This window comes from Gallus gallus, chromosome 12 (assembly GCF_016699485.2).
Source record: "Gallus gallus isolate bGalGal1 chromosome 12, bGalGal1.mat.broiler.GRCg7b, whole genome shotgun sequence".
Taxonomy (NCBI): Eukaryota; Metazoa; Chordata; class Aves; order Galliformes; family Phasianidae; genus Gallus; species Gallus gallus.
Genome location: NC_052543.1, coordinates 20,038,328 through 20,051,759, shown reverse-complemented (window position 1 = coordinate 20,051,759; position 13,432 = coordinate 20,038,328). Strand labels below are relative to the sequence as shown.

General features: G+C 40.0%; 1 protein-coding gene across 3 annotated transcripts in view; it reads left to right on the top strand.

Annotated features, from left to right (window-relative positions):
• FGD5 (FYVE, RhoGEF and PH domain containing 5) overlaps positions 1 to 13,432 on the top strand; it is an 89,660-nt gene that overhangs the window by 5,267 nt on the left and 70,961 nt on the right. For all 3 annotated transcript variants that reach the window (XM_040646755.2, XM_004944732.5, XM_046900214.1), the window contains exon 2: positions 6,141 to 9,048. In XM_040646755.2, the coding sequence (XP_040502689.1) occupies positions 6,260 to 9,048 (2,789 nt within the window). In that variant the 5' untranslated portion in view covers positions 6,141 to 6,259. The remainder of the gene's footprint in view (positions 1 to 6,140; positions 9,049 to 13,432) is intronic.

Below are 13,432 nucleotides of genomic sequence, written 5' to 3'. Positions count from 1 at the left end.
CATGTAAATGAATTCATGTATTTACTGCTACTCTTAGGTTTGCATATTCTCATTTCCTCAGTAGTGGGACTTCTAGTGAGGAATTTGATCCTCATCTTTGGAAGAAGTTACAGATTTGATAAAGGCAACTGAATTGATGCAAAGACAGACATTGATGCCTGCATAATATTTTTAGTAGCATGTTCAGATTTTAGAGAGAAGCATTTTGATAATAAGAATACAGTCTGGGTTATTTTGACTGAAGAATGACTGGCAGTTGTGAATCTCTGCAGTACTTATCTCTGTATCATAATCAAATGGTGGCATGTAAAATGCAGGAATTGGCTGATACTGTTCAACATTTCCATGGTAGGAAAGGAAATAGAAGAGTATCAGATGACGAAGTTTATGATGCAAAGGTTGGTAAAGGGTAATTAACAATGTAGGCAGAGCAGTTGTATAAACAGATCAAGATCATTAACTTGGATCCATTCAAACAAATTACACTTAATGTATATTATAAAGCTATCAGTTTAGTGACAACGAACAGGGAAAACAATAGCCTTGGGAGCAGTTGAGAAGTCATAATGGACAAGCAAGTCAACCTCATACATCTATAAGCGAACAGAGAACAGTGAGAACTGAGTCTAAGAAAGTACTGAAATATGTAGGTAGCATCATCTGTCCCCACTCTGGAATTCTTCCCACAGGTCTGCACTGTGTATTTTATAGGGGCCGCTGGAAAATTTGAAAATGTTAAAAACAAAACAAAACAAAACAAAACCAAAAGACTCAATGAAAAGAGAAACCGTCCAATTGTGAAGATTTAATGAGTTCATCCGTTCAATTTACCAGAAAGAAAATTGTTCAGACACATGGCTATAGGAAACTATATATTTTCCCTAGAGAAATACTGAATAATAGAAGAGTCTTTAACTCAGTGGAGGAAACAACAATAAATGCTGGAGATAGAAGCTGGAGATAGGAGTCAGAAAGCACTAATGGGGAAATAAGGGCTTTATTTTAAAAATCTCCTATTCATTATGGGAATAAGATAAGGAGGATAGAAAGGTATGTAATATTCAATTTCTTACTCTTTTCAGACTAAAGCTTTCTGGAAGACAATTTTAACCTTTATTCTGATATAACTGAATGAAATTATAGCACCAAATTAGACTTTCTGATTGAATTGTCTGGATATGCTTCATCTACCTCTTGTTTCTTAGGCACTTTCCATGCCTAAGAAAGCTCCTCGGGGCAGGAGCATGAGAATCGGGACTCATGTGCACTGGCTTCCACTGGAACTCTAGTTTTGGTGCTGTCTCATGCCACTACTGCAGCATGGTCCATCTTCATGGTCACTTTCATCCAAACACACTTCTGCTCTCTTTTCTCAACATCTCTCCAATTTTGACATAAATTGAAACTGAATCAATGATGAAGGAGTGAAGAAAGCATAGGTCTTGTTTGTTTGTTGGAAAAAGCTACTTCTGGCAGCATAAGAGATGCCTGAACTGAATTGTGATGCCATTCAAAGCTTGATCTGGTATATCTAAATTATGGAGCCCATTTCTTGGGCCACTGTCCAAGACCACAGGCCTGGGATAAATCTGCAGAAGTTCCTGCAACTGTGAAATCTTAGTCTTTTAAGTCTTCACCTCAAACCAGCTGCTTAATGGGGTAGGGGTGTAGGTACATACAGTCCCCTATAAGCCTAAATTAAATTCTAGGCTAATTCCTAAATCTAGCTTACATCTGAGAGTGGGTAGTTGTAGTATTTTAGGCAGTATTCCACCTCAGAATGTCTGTTGTTTCAAATAATCATTTGAACAGTGAAGGCTGTATGGGTTGGTTACTATTCCAGGAGAACTGCCACATTCACTGCTTAGAAACTCAAATGTGAAGAGGGACAGGAGTGGAGAGTAGAGTAGTTTTATTTGGGCCATGTCAGGAACAAAACCAAGCTGGAATGCAAGTTTGCCTGAAGGAGAGGAAGCCATCCTTGTCAGTACAAGGAAGCATTGAACAATAAGGGGAGGAGCAGGCTAAAGAAATTCCTATTCCCCAAGAGTTTCCTTGTAAGCACAAGGTGGGTGTGTCTCCCTCCAGTATAAAATGCATCCTAAAATAAACATGCACAGTTATTTGTTAGCGTACACGTTCCTTATGGTGCAGTGTTGTTTTTTTGCCCATTTAGAAGTTACAGCCAGATCCTCTTAAATGCTTCAGGCACCAAAGGAAGCAGAAATTGAATCAGAGCAAATCATTGTGATAAACAGTGCACAGAGATCTGTTGTGCTTGACAGATTTGTTTTTCTTTTCTGTAATTGTTATACAGGTGTTTTAAATAAACTCTTGAATACACACACACACACCCATAAGCGCAAAATTGTTTAAGAAGCCTCCATGAAAGGCAAGGTCAACACATTGAGCAGCTAGGAAAAAGTGTCAAAGAAATCCGAAGGGGCCAATAGTTGGCACAGAGGAAAAGAGGACACCACAGTGCCCACCGTTACACTTTGAACAGGGTCCATTACCATAACTTCTATTGCCTTTGCAATGTTACTGAAGGTAGCAGGTGGAAAAATTCAAGATTACTTGATTCTGCCAAAAATTTACCACTGGAGGGAAACTGGGTAACTGAATCTAAGCAATATATATAGATATATGGATATATATAGATATATAAAGAGGATGTGCTCATGGTTATTTTGCATAGAGAAACTGAGTTCATTGCATTGTTTTATGTCAAGTTGGTTTATGAGCCAAAGCTTGAAATATCCAGGCATTCTCCACAAGCCAGTCTTTTTCTCAGTGCACAGTCTTTCAGTACAGACAGTAATAAGAACAAAGATGAGAAGGAGCAGACTGTTTCAGTCCTGTCACATCCTAGGAACAAAGTAGGTATATCTGTGTACTACTTTTAGACAGACATTACTGGAAAAAGCCAGACACTGAAGAAAATGTTATAATATTGTTAAAGCCTTGTTTCGTCTTCAGAGTTAGTCCTAAGAAATGCCTCATTAGGGTGTTAAAGGTTCTAGTGCTGATTTCTGGTGAACTCTGCTATAGCTGGTAAAATCTCATGCTACCATCCGTTTATTACCAGAAAATTAGTTTAGGATGTTCAGTCACTGCAGCAACTGACTTAAAAAGGCCATATGCAGACTTGGCTGGGGAGACAGGCTTACAAGATAATCAAGTCACCCTATTTACTTCCTGTTTGTAACTGGTAACATTTTTCATTACTCTGCAGATTTGAATTACTGCAGTTTTAATTATGGTGCAACAACAGCAATGGTACTTTAGTTACAGTTATGTGCTTGGCACATCACATTTCTGAAATGATCTGGAGAGAACAGTTAGCTTCTCGTTCTGTGATTTCAGTGAGACAGATGCCCTGAAGCTCAAAGCAGCAGTGGATACTGTGAAACAAGAATACAGGCAACTGTACTGCAGACTGGTGAACATGCAGTTCTTTCTCCCGTCTTTCCCACAAATTGCTTTAAGGCTTCCATTTCCTCTTCTGTGCATGGACCATGTTATTCAAAGCCAATAAGGCCACATACCTCCTATCTCTGCAGGTCAACTCACGCACTGATGTGTCCAGGACTCACAGCTTTGAGCAGCAGAGATGCTAGAAGTCTCATTTGTGAATCTGTTCACCTATTTATTTTTTTTTTTAATTTTTAATCCTATGTCACAGTCTGCTGGTTGGCTGCTGCTAGAGAAGCAAAGGAGAAACATCAGGCCATCCGCTGCTTGTCGAGGGTCTGCAGAACACAAGGGCTTTTTAGGGTGCCTGCATTCCTGAAGGGATCTTGTACTAAAAAGGATGGTTTCTGAAAGTCCATACAGAGCTACTGGTGTAATCACTGTCTGGAACTAGAAAAATTGGCTTGGCTATTCCCAGGAGTTAATTGATAGTGTAAAGCTATTCCTTTCCAGGTTAAAACTATGATGACATCTATTTCTAGAGTCTAAACTGATTGATCAGCACACAGGTCATAGATGTTCACAACAAGCCGAATAGGCTGTTGAAGGTGAAGGTGGAAATAACAAAAGCACAGCTACCTCCTTTTGTGCTCAGCACAGCCTGCATGTTGCTTGTTCTGTGTCAAAGGTTCTTAGCATATACTGGACAATGGAAAATACAAATGCTTCAGCAAATTTCAGCAAAGACATCTTGCTCTGCCATTTTACCTAACTCCTACATACCAGATACCTTAGCAGTCTTCAAAAACTCTCTGTAACTTCTGTAACTCTTGCAGCATCTCTAAAACCAAGGTATATTTAATGAGTACACAGTATGCTGTAAAATCATTTTCTCTTATGCTGTGAAAAAAATTGCTTTTTTTTTTTTGTATACTCAACAAGTGCATAACAAAATCAGATTCCTCAGTTGTTTAGCATTCAGTGCCTGTACTTTCAGTGCAGTTTAGCTAGCCAATATCTTTTAAACTTACTCCTGTTAAGTACATTGTGGAGTGCTGAATGACCTTCCTCCAGCCATACACTGATGTTCTCCCCCATCTCTTACTTCATTCCTGGAGATCTTTCCCCTCAGTGGGAGAGTTCCCAGCCAAGAGCGAATGTGAAGAGATGCCTGATGAAGCTGGTTGCAGGTTCAACCACCAACGCTAGTTTTATTTACCTTGTAGAAAAAACAGCATACTTAAAAAGGACAACATGTTGTGCTTTATCTAGAAAGTAAATGTTTGTATACAAGACTGGCATGCACCTGAAATGCGCTACTAGTCAAAATAAATTACAAATTGTATTATTTTCTGTATCTAATCTTCTAGATACCATTAGTTAACCACCTTCATAATTCGTATGGTATGTTTAGTAGTAGTGATACTATTAGTTCTGCGTTTGTGTATGGCACAGATGAACCTAGATCAGATACATCCCCATATGCAGAATAATTCTAACAGTTTATGCGATAAGGTGCCTGATGAAAGCAGAGTTTTTGTTCCTTCTGGGCTACTCTGAGATCATTAGCTCAGTTTTAACTTAAGTGAAGTCCCTGTTGTATCTCGTAATTCTAGAAAGACTGTTTTAAGAGTAAACAAGAATGCCAAACTGTGAGCATTGTTGTGAGTATTGGAAGATAATTTCAGCAAGTTTAGAAAGATCAAGGAAAAAAAAAAAAGGTCTATTGTATCTCCCAAGATCTAATCAAACATTCACATGGGTCATATCCCAGATGGTATCTCTTGAGTTGAGATCCTGCCCCCTTATTCCCTGTGTATAGGACATGAAGATTTTGCTCAAAGAATTGTTCCTGTCCCTCTCATGGCAAATTGTCCTGTCCTGTGCTTTTCCTTACAATGGAGATCTTCCCTTTCTCCACCAATGTGTTAATTTTTTTTTTTTTTTTTAATTAGAGATTTCTGATTGATTATTCATGTAATTACCTACTGATGACTAGAACACATTAGCAAGAGTAGAACCCTTCTCTTTATCAGCATTTGTAATCATTTGGTATTTTGGCTTCTTTACACTGCATATTTCAACTCATCTAAAATCTCATAATTGAGAATTCTTATTGTTGCCTATTCATGCACCTTTTCAGCATTTCATTTAGTTATGTAAAGAATATTAATTTCAGGATCAAGGCAGCTGGAAATACCTGTAGTATATAAAATGTATTGTGAGTACAGTGTCCATATACGACTTTTAAGTTGTCTCAAAAACAGTGAGGGAAAGCGAGCTTATTGTCAGTCTTCACAGAATCACAAAGTCGTAGGGGTTGGAATGGACCTCTAGAGATCATCTAGTCCAACTCCTCTGCTAAAATAAGTTTCCTAGAGCAGGTTGCACAGGAAGGTATCCATGTTACCCATCTTGTGGGTAGCATGGCTCTGCATAATATCTTAGGCTCTGCAATTGTGCACCTTTTTCTTCGCAGCTATGCTTTTGTTTCATTTCAGTTATGACCTTAAACCATTTTCCCTGGAATAGCTACAGTGCCACATGGAAACACAGTGCATACGCTCTGCTGCAGAGTTCTCTTTTCAGAGACACGTATTTTATTAGCTGGACTTATTGCACTTTAGAAGTAACTGGCAGAAGATAAAAGTCTACTGTAGAATATGCTCTGGTGGCTTTAATAAGAAACCAGGATGACTAATATGACTTTTCTCTCTTTTCTCCAGAACTCACAAAGCCACCACTAGCACCGAAACCAAAAATTATTGGTCATCTTTCTCCAGTAGCCATCTCCAAATTTTCTCCTTCGCTGCCAAGGTCTGATATTCTTCATAACCCAAATTCTATGTCTAGGGGTCCCAAACCACCTATTGCTCCCAAGCCAAAACTCTCTGCTGACACAGAGAGCAGATCCAGTGTTAATACCAACAATAATTTAAATAAATGCTCAAATTGTAAACTTCTCTGTCTTGATGGAGAGTTGTGTGATGGAAATCAATGCAGTGCTGAGTGCCCAGAAGCTGAGGCAGATGATGAATACATTGTACTTCCTGAAACTCAGCTGACCAATAAAGACTGCAATGACTTGGAACACAAGCATGATCAGAGCCTAGATTCCTTTGCAGTGAATGAAGTCTTGGAAATTCCAGAAGAGGCAGAGAAGGAAGAAGATAACATTCCTAATCATGAGAGTGCTGACAGTCAGGAAATCAAGCACCATAACTTTTCAGATATTGCTGAACCGATAAAACCAGACAGTGTATCATCAACCAGAGACCGTGGCCAATCTGAAGCATTTTGTGAAGAGTTGTCTGATGCCACTGGTGGGAATAATGATGTATCTAAGAATGTAGATGAAGACAAGGATGTTGCAGGTGATTGTAGTGAAACCAGAAGCAAGGAGGAAACTTCTAACAATCTAAAACTGGTTAAGGACAGTGATGATAGTAAGACTGATGGTGATAACATTTTGAATAGAGATGAGGGTGATGTCTGTGGAGATATCATTCTAACACCACTAACTGCAGCTGAATTAATCCCAAGTTTGGAGAAGTCAGGGGAGGAGAAGGAGGAGGAACTGTCTGAGATTTTAGGAAAGGGAGATAGATGTCCAGCACATGATGGTGATCACAGTGTGTATGCAGAGCTTGATTTGAACATGCAAGATGAGTTAGAAAATGATGACTGTACAAGTCCTGACATGCTGCCCAATGAAGCCAGTGAGAAAACAGTTTGGTGCTTAGAATTGCCTGAAGGGGAACCCAATGCTGAAAATGGTCTGGGAGATTCCACTCATCAAGCAGCAGCTGAAGAGGAGGAAGCAGACACAGACAAGCACAATAATACAAACACAGGAAATGTCAGTGATGACTGCCAGATCACTGACCTGAGAGGTGAGGAGACATCAGAGGTAGCCTGTGAAGCAAGCAAAGACTCTGGAAAAAGAGAGGAAGAAACTGTGAATGCAGAGAGTATCAATGATGGGTGTCAAATTGCTCCTTCTGAGAATGACGATGGTGAGGAAGTACCCACAAATCGGCAAACAGAAGAGACCTGTCCAGAAGAAGATGGTCAGATCTCTGATACCCTCCCTAGTGGTCCGGGGATGGAGACAAAGCTAGAAGATATGTCTGCTGAAGAACACAATGAAAGCATTGCAGAAATGTCTAAGTCAGATGAGTTGCAACTTGAAGGCAATAAGGTAGAAACAGACAGTCTCAGCAAAAGTGACTTAAGTCCAACTCAACTAGTCCCATGTAAAGAAGAGATAGAAGTCTGTAAGCATGGTAAAATGAATGTAAAACATAGGACCAAAAACGTCTTGCATGAAAAACTAGCACTCCCTGAAGTAGTCATTGTGCCTGAAGAATCAGAGAGAAGAGAAACTGGCAGTGATTCCCTAGATGACCCTTATGTACTTCCTGCAGAAAATGAATTCACTCACAAAGGGCAGACTGATTCAGGAGCTGACCATAGTAAAAGGGATGAATTAGACATGGATGGTGAAAGCAACTTACTGCTCATTGATCGTAAAAGCATTGTCACTAGAACACGGTCACTCTCTGGGAGAATGCCAGGCTACGTGCCAGAAACAGTTCCAGAAGAAGGTGGTCCTGAAACTGATTTACCACCTTCCTGCAACAGTTCTGGGACTGAAGACTTAAGCAATAGTTCATTTTCAGTGGAAGGCAAAACATTGGAAGACAACAAGGCATTACCATCCAAGCCAAGACACTTTATTTTATATCCTCGGTCTTATTCTGTTGAAGGGAGAGAGATACCTATCTCCATTTACAAAGAGGGTGATGGCTGTGTACTCAGTGATATTAGAATGAAAAAGACAGAAGACAACTTATCTTTGCCTTGTGTCAATGGTTCCTCACATATCTTTTCCCAGGGAAATCTTTCATCAGGTGCTGTATCTACTCCATCTTCAGTTGTTGATATACCACCTCCTTTTGAACTTGCCTACATCACCAAAAAGCCAATCACTAAAAGTTCCCCTTCGCTTTTGATAGAGAATGAGTCACCTGATAAGTATTCCAAGAAAAAGAAATCTTCCTTTAAGAGATTCCTCACTCTAAAATTCAAGAAGAAAACTGAAAATAAAATCCACGTGGATGTTAATGTTTCCTCTTCAAGGTCCTCATCAGAGTCCAGTTATCATGGGCCTCCAAGGCTGATGGAGCTGGACAGGACTCTGAGTAGCTCACCTCAACTGAAGTCACATGTGGGGAAGCTCCGTGCATCCGAGTCTCCCTCAACTGTTTTTTTCTATAAAGATGGTAAGAGAAAAGGAACGCCCAAATCCTTCAGCAGGAGCGTGTCACGGGTGGAATCCTTTGAGGACCGGTCCAGACCTCCTTTCATGCCTCTCCCATTAACAAAACCTAGATCAATTTCTTTTCCCAATGCCGACACTTCTGAGTATGAGAACATTCCAGCTATGAGCTCTGACTATGAAAATATACAAATTCCTCCTCGAAGATCCACCAGAGCAGGAACTTTCACTGAGTTTTTTGAAGATCCCAGCAGGGCCTTGTCTGCTGCTAATGAGAATGATGGCTATGTGGATATGAGCAGCTTCACTGGCTTTGAGAACAAGCAGCAAACCACGGACCAGGAAACGGAAAGGTACTGTAATAAATTATTATGTAAGACCTGCTAGTCTTGGCCAAAGAAGCAAGGTGTCCCTTACCATGTTGCTTGCCTCATATTCCTCACAGAAAATGTTGAAAAGCAATATCGGAAAAGAACAAAATAAACCTTTATCAGAGGAAAAAATAGACATCAAATTAACTCTATACCTTGTAAATGCATGCCAGGAAGACCAGTAGGTCTAGATCCTATGGTTTGTAACTGTAAGCCAAAGAACATTTTAAAATATCTGCTTTGTCCAATTAATCTACTTTCTGTGGCTTTCTTGGGTGTGGGAGGATGGGGGGTGAATCATGCTTTGTTCTTTAGTAAGAAATGCTTCTGACTGCTTAACAGGATGGAAAAAAAGTGCTTATTTGCCTGAAGGGGTCTTGCTTCATTTTATTCTTCAAAGCAACAATATAGGTGTGAATTTATTTTTATATAGATAATTCATCTTTCAAGGTGCATCAGTTAAGTGTAGACCAGAAAATCCCAAACCATGAAAAAGTTAGGCTATACAATTAATTTTATAAGTTGCCTTAAAACTTGTCACTATGGACGTTTGATAGAGCTGCAGATTTCTGAACAAATTAAATAACTCTGTCTAAAATCATATGCATTGCTAGCATTAATAACAGTCTCTCATCCCCATGCCATTAGAGTATTTGCAATTAAGAAAAGGTTTCAAAACTACTTCTTTTCATAGTTACATAGGGGTAACGCGCTCAAGACTGTTGAGTTAATATTCCGCCATTATGTTCCTATTGTCAGATTATAGCATATAATCATCAGAGTGCAGAGATGTAAATAAGAATGGTATTTTCCATTAAGTTCATGATAACAGGTAGAAAACAAGGTACAAAGCAAATGAACGAAAAGCAATGTCTTCAATGAAGTCACATTTTGTTAGCATGCATGAAGAAGATGGAGATCTTTAAAGATATTTCAGACTTGAGGAGTGAAAGAACTGTCTTTAAAACATCTAAATCAGAGTCTTGCAGACTGTTTGAAAGTCAAGAGCAATGTACTGCACTTTGTCTATTTGTGAGGCAAGAATTGGAGGAAGGGAGGAGTAAATGTGCCTGAAGGTGGGGAGTTTGGGATGCAGACCTGTGGTTTGGCTCTTTGGAGATGTGGGTTGCCTCCAGTGCTGGGAACGCCAGTGGTGCTGGCACTGGAACGTGGAGTACAGAGCAGCTTCACAGCACACCGCCACATCCACACAGCGGTGCCTGACAGAAGCTGCCTTAGCAGGGTCTGACAACCCATTAGTCACACTCATTTAAAGGTTTGCACTGAGCCCAGCTCACTGATGTTTTGTCTTGGAAAAACTGGCCAGTTCTTTGTGTTCATGAAACACCGCCCATTTTGGGTAGTTCTTGTGGAATCAAGTTAAAAATATTAAAACTACGTAAATTGCTGTGACTTGGGTCCATTTATGAACTTCCTCTGGAAGCCTGTTGTTTCAAGGAGAGAGCCAATCCAAACTGGTTCAGGAAGTCTCAAGGTCAAGGCATGAACATAGTTTTTCAGGCTGCTGCTTGTTGTGCGAGCAATTTTTTCTGTCACGAAAGAAATGAAGGCTAGGTTCTTCTGAAAAACACCTTTATCAAGATAACAGGGGTGAAGAGGAGGAGCAGCAGGCAGACAGCAATGTATATATATTGCTGATGGGATAACTACTGTTTGCTGTATTTGTCAGGATGTTTTGAACAACAAAAAAATTGTTGAAAAGCAAATGCATAACACACATGCAGTGGTATAATATACTTGGAGATATAGTGTATGGTCTACTCTCTTAAGGGCAAAAGAAATCATACAAGTACCTGTACATGAACACATTTACACATTCATACATGATGAATGGGCATGTATGTTTTATTTCTTGTTAAAGCAGTCCTCCCTAAAATATCTCTCAGTTGATTCATTCTAATATGATTACCTTTCAAACACAGCACTATCACAGCCACATAGGGGTAACAGTAACTTTGAACTCCAGCCTTCTCATATCCTGAGGATTATTTCAGCCACTTGGGAGTACAAGTGTGTTGGACTAAACTCTTGTAATACACGTGACTTGAGCCTATGATCATCTGCTTGGTGCATTCACCTGCAGAATACTAATGTTTAGCATCTGCTGGTAACTGATGGAGTTGCTACACTTTTGATGAATGGCCCGGAACAAATCTTTTATTATGTTTTAGGTAACAGAATGTGAGAGTACTATAAAAGATTATAATAATCCAAGAACCTCCACTGTGCGCTTGGCTGGGGAAAAGGGCATGGGAGGCTTACAGAAGATGACAGATGAGAAGACTGCTTAATTTTTTTTTGCTTAAAAGGCAAGATGGTGTGTAGTAGATTTAAACACATATATACATAAACCTATATATAGCTTTTCTTTACTTCAGTGTGGAACTTGTGCTGTACTCTGGATCTTGTATTACTATGAATTTCAAGATGTGCTGGAGCCCACATTCTTACAAAATACAGCCAGGGAAGCTAATGCAGAACATGCAAAGAACCCGCAAGGCTCCAAAGGCCCCACAGACGTTCCTTAAGCATGGAAGTTTGGAGATGGGAGTAAGTCCCATAATGGGAGAATTGCTGCTGCTCAAACAGAGAGAAGAGGGAACAGGAACTGAGCCTAAAAGAGAGACATCTTCACTTGTGATCTCATGAACATGATGGAAAACAAAATCTCAGCAGCTTTTATCTATTGTCACACTGTGCAGCATAAACCTGGAAGTTTTTTAAATTGACTGCAGGACAAGGACTCCCAGTGCTATACCCTGACTTCTAGCTGTGTACAGTCTATTGAAATTCTTGACAATAGCCACAGCCAGCTCTGACATGAGTCATGTTTTTATTTCTGTTTACCTTAGAATTGTCTGAATTACCACAGGGAATTAGAAGGTGATAGCAGCTAATGCAGGATTTCCATCTGCTCAGAGACAGTGAACAGTCTGCAGGAGATAACCCCTTAGTGCTCCATCTGGGCACAAGGCACGCTTCACCTTGTATTGTCAGGTTTTGGAGGGGTGGAGAATTGTCTTTCAAAGAGCAAAAACAGAAAGTTTTTTGGTGGCAGAGCTTTTCATACAAGCACCTTTGAAAAGTGTCTCTGGACAGTACTGGTAATATTATATTGTTAGTGAAGAGGGAGAAGTTTTAATACATGTCCAGCTTAGGTGTCAAGCTTACAGTGGCAGCATGGCCCCTCTCTTGTTTCCTGTCATCCATGGAGCTGTTTGTCTTGGTTTATGTTGGGGATGCAGGTGTTGGGGGACAGGAAACCAGCATGCTACCCCAGCACCACTCTGCATTGCATCTCACCATCCTGCTCCCAGGATGTGTCACAGCATAGCCTCAGAAGGCTGCCACTGCTCATTCACAACATACTGGATACAGCCTCAGCTTTGTTGATGAGGAGTCACAGTCCCACATACCTCTCAGGAAAGGGTCCCAAGCCTAAGTAGATGATGATTTTATTAGCAATTTGATTTCATTTTCCTGGCTATTTTTTTTTAAATCAAATTCCAGTGCAGAGAAGGAGTATGTATATCTGTGGACTTCTTCACGTCTTGAGGGAATATAAGCCTGGGAACACCTCTTCATCTTCTTTGGTTTTGTTACATAGACAGAAATTTATTTCCAGTGGTGTTCCATGAGAGGGAGACTGAACCTGCTGCATACAGCGTATTTGTACTGGATGATGCTTACAAGTCAAAGAAGTCATATAAGAGCTCCTAGCACCACACAGAAAAAGCATGTACTGAAGACAAGGTAGCAAGACTGGTGATTGACAGAACATAGTCTTGTTTGAAATGGTCGGGTCTCTTATTGTCAGTGTTTGTTTTGTGCATGCATTTCTCCCCTCCTGCCCCCTCCTTGAGTCAGACTGAGATTTACTTAATGAGAGGCTGCACATTACAATTCTGCAGCCTTTGTGGAATCCACTGGTTAATGATGAAGAGTTCTATAGCATTAAAAATGCAATAGTTGTTGTTGTTGTTACAAATCTAATCTAGTAGCTTATGGTTTGCTGTGCCGTTCAACAGTTATTTATGATGCACTGTGCATTTTTAATTCTCCTGCAAGAACTCTGCTTTTACAGACTCAAAGGAGGCTAACATAAAAGCCGCCTTAGGATTGGCTGTTCAGTGACATTACAACAACTAATAGCACCAGAATGTACCAGTTTGAGTTAATGGATGCAAGAACATATTTAAGAGGCACTGTCTGTTTTCCCAGGATCCCTGTTAAAGAGCTTTTAAGGGGACCCTTTCACTTAATTAATTAACTGGATTAATTAGCTGATATCCTTCAAAGGCCTGAGTAAGGAGACCTATCATCCATGAACACCTTATGTTGGTCT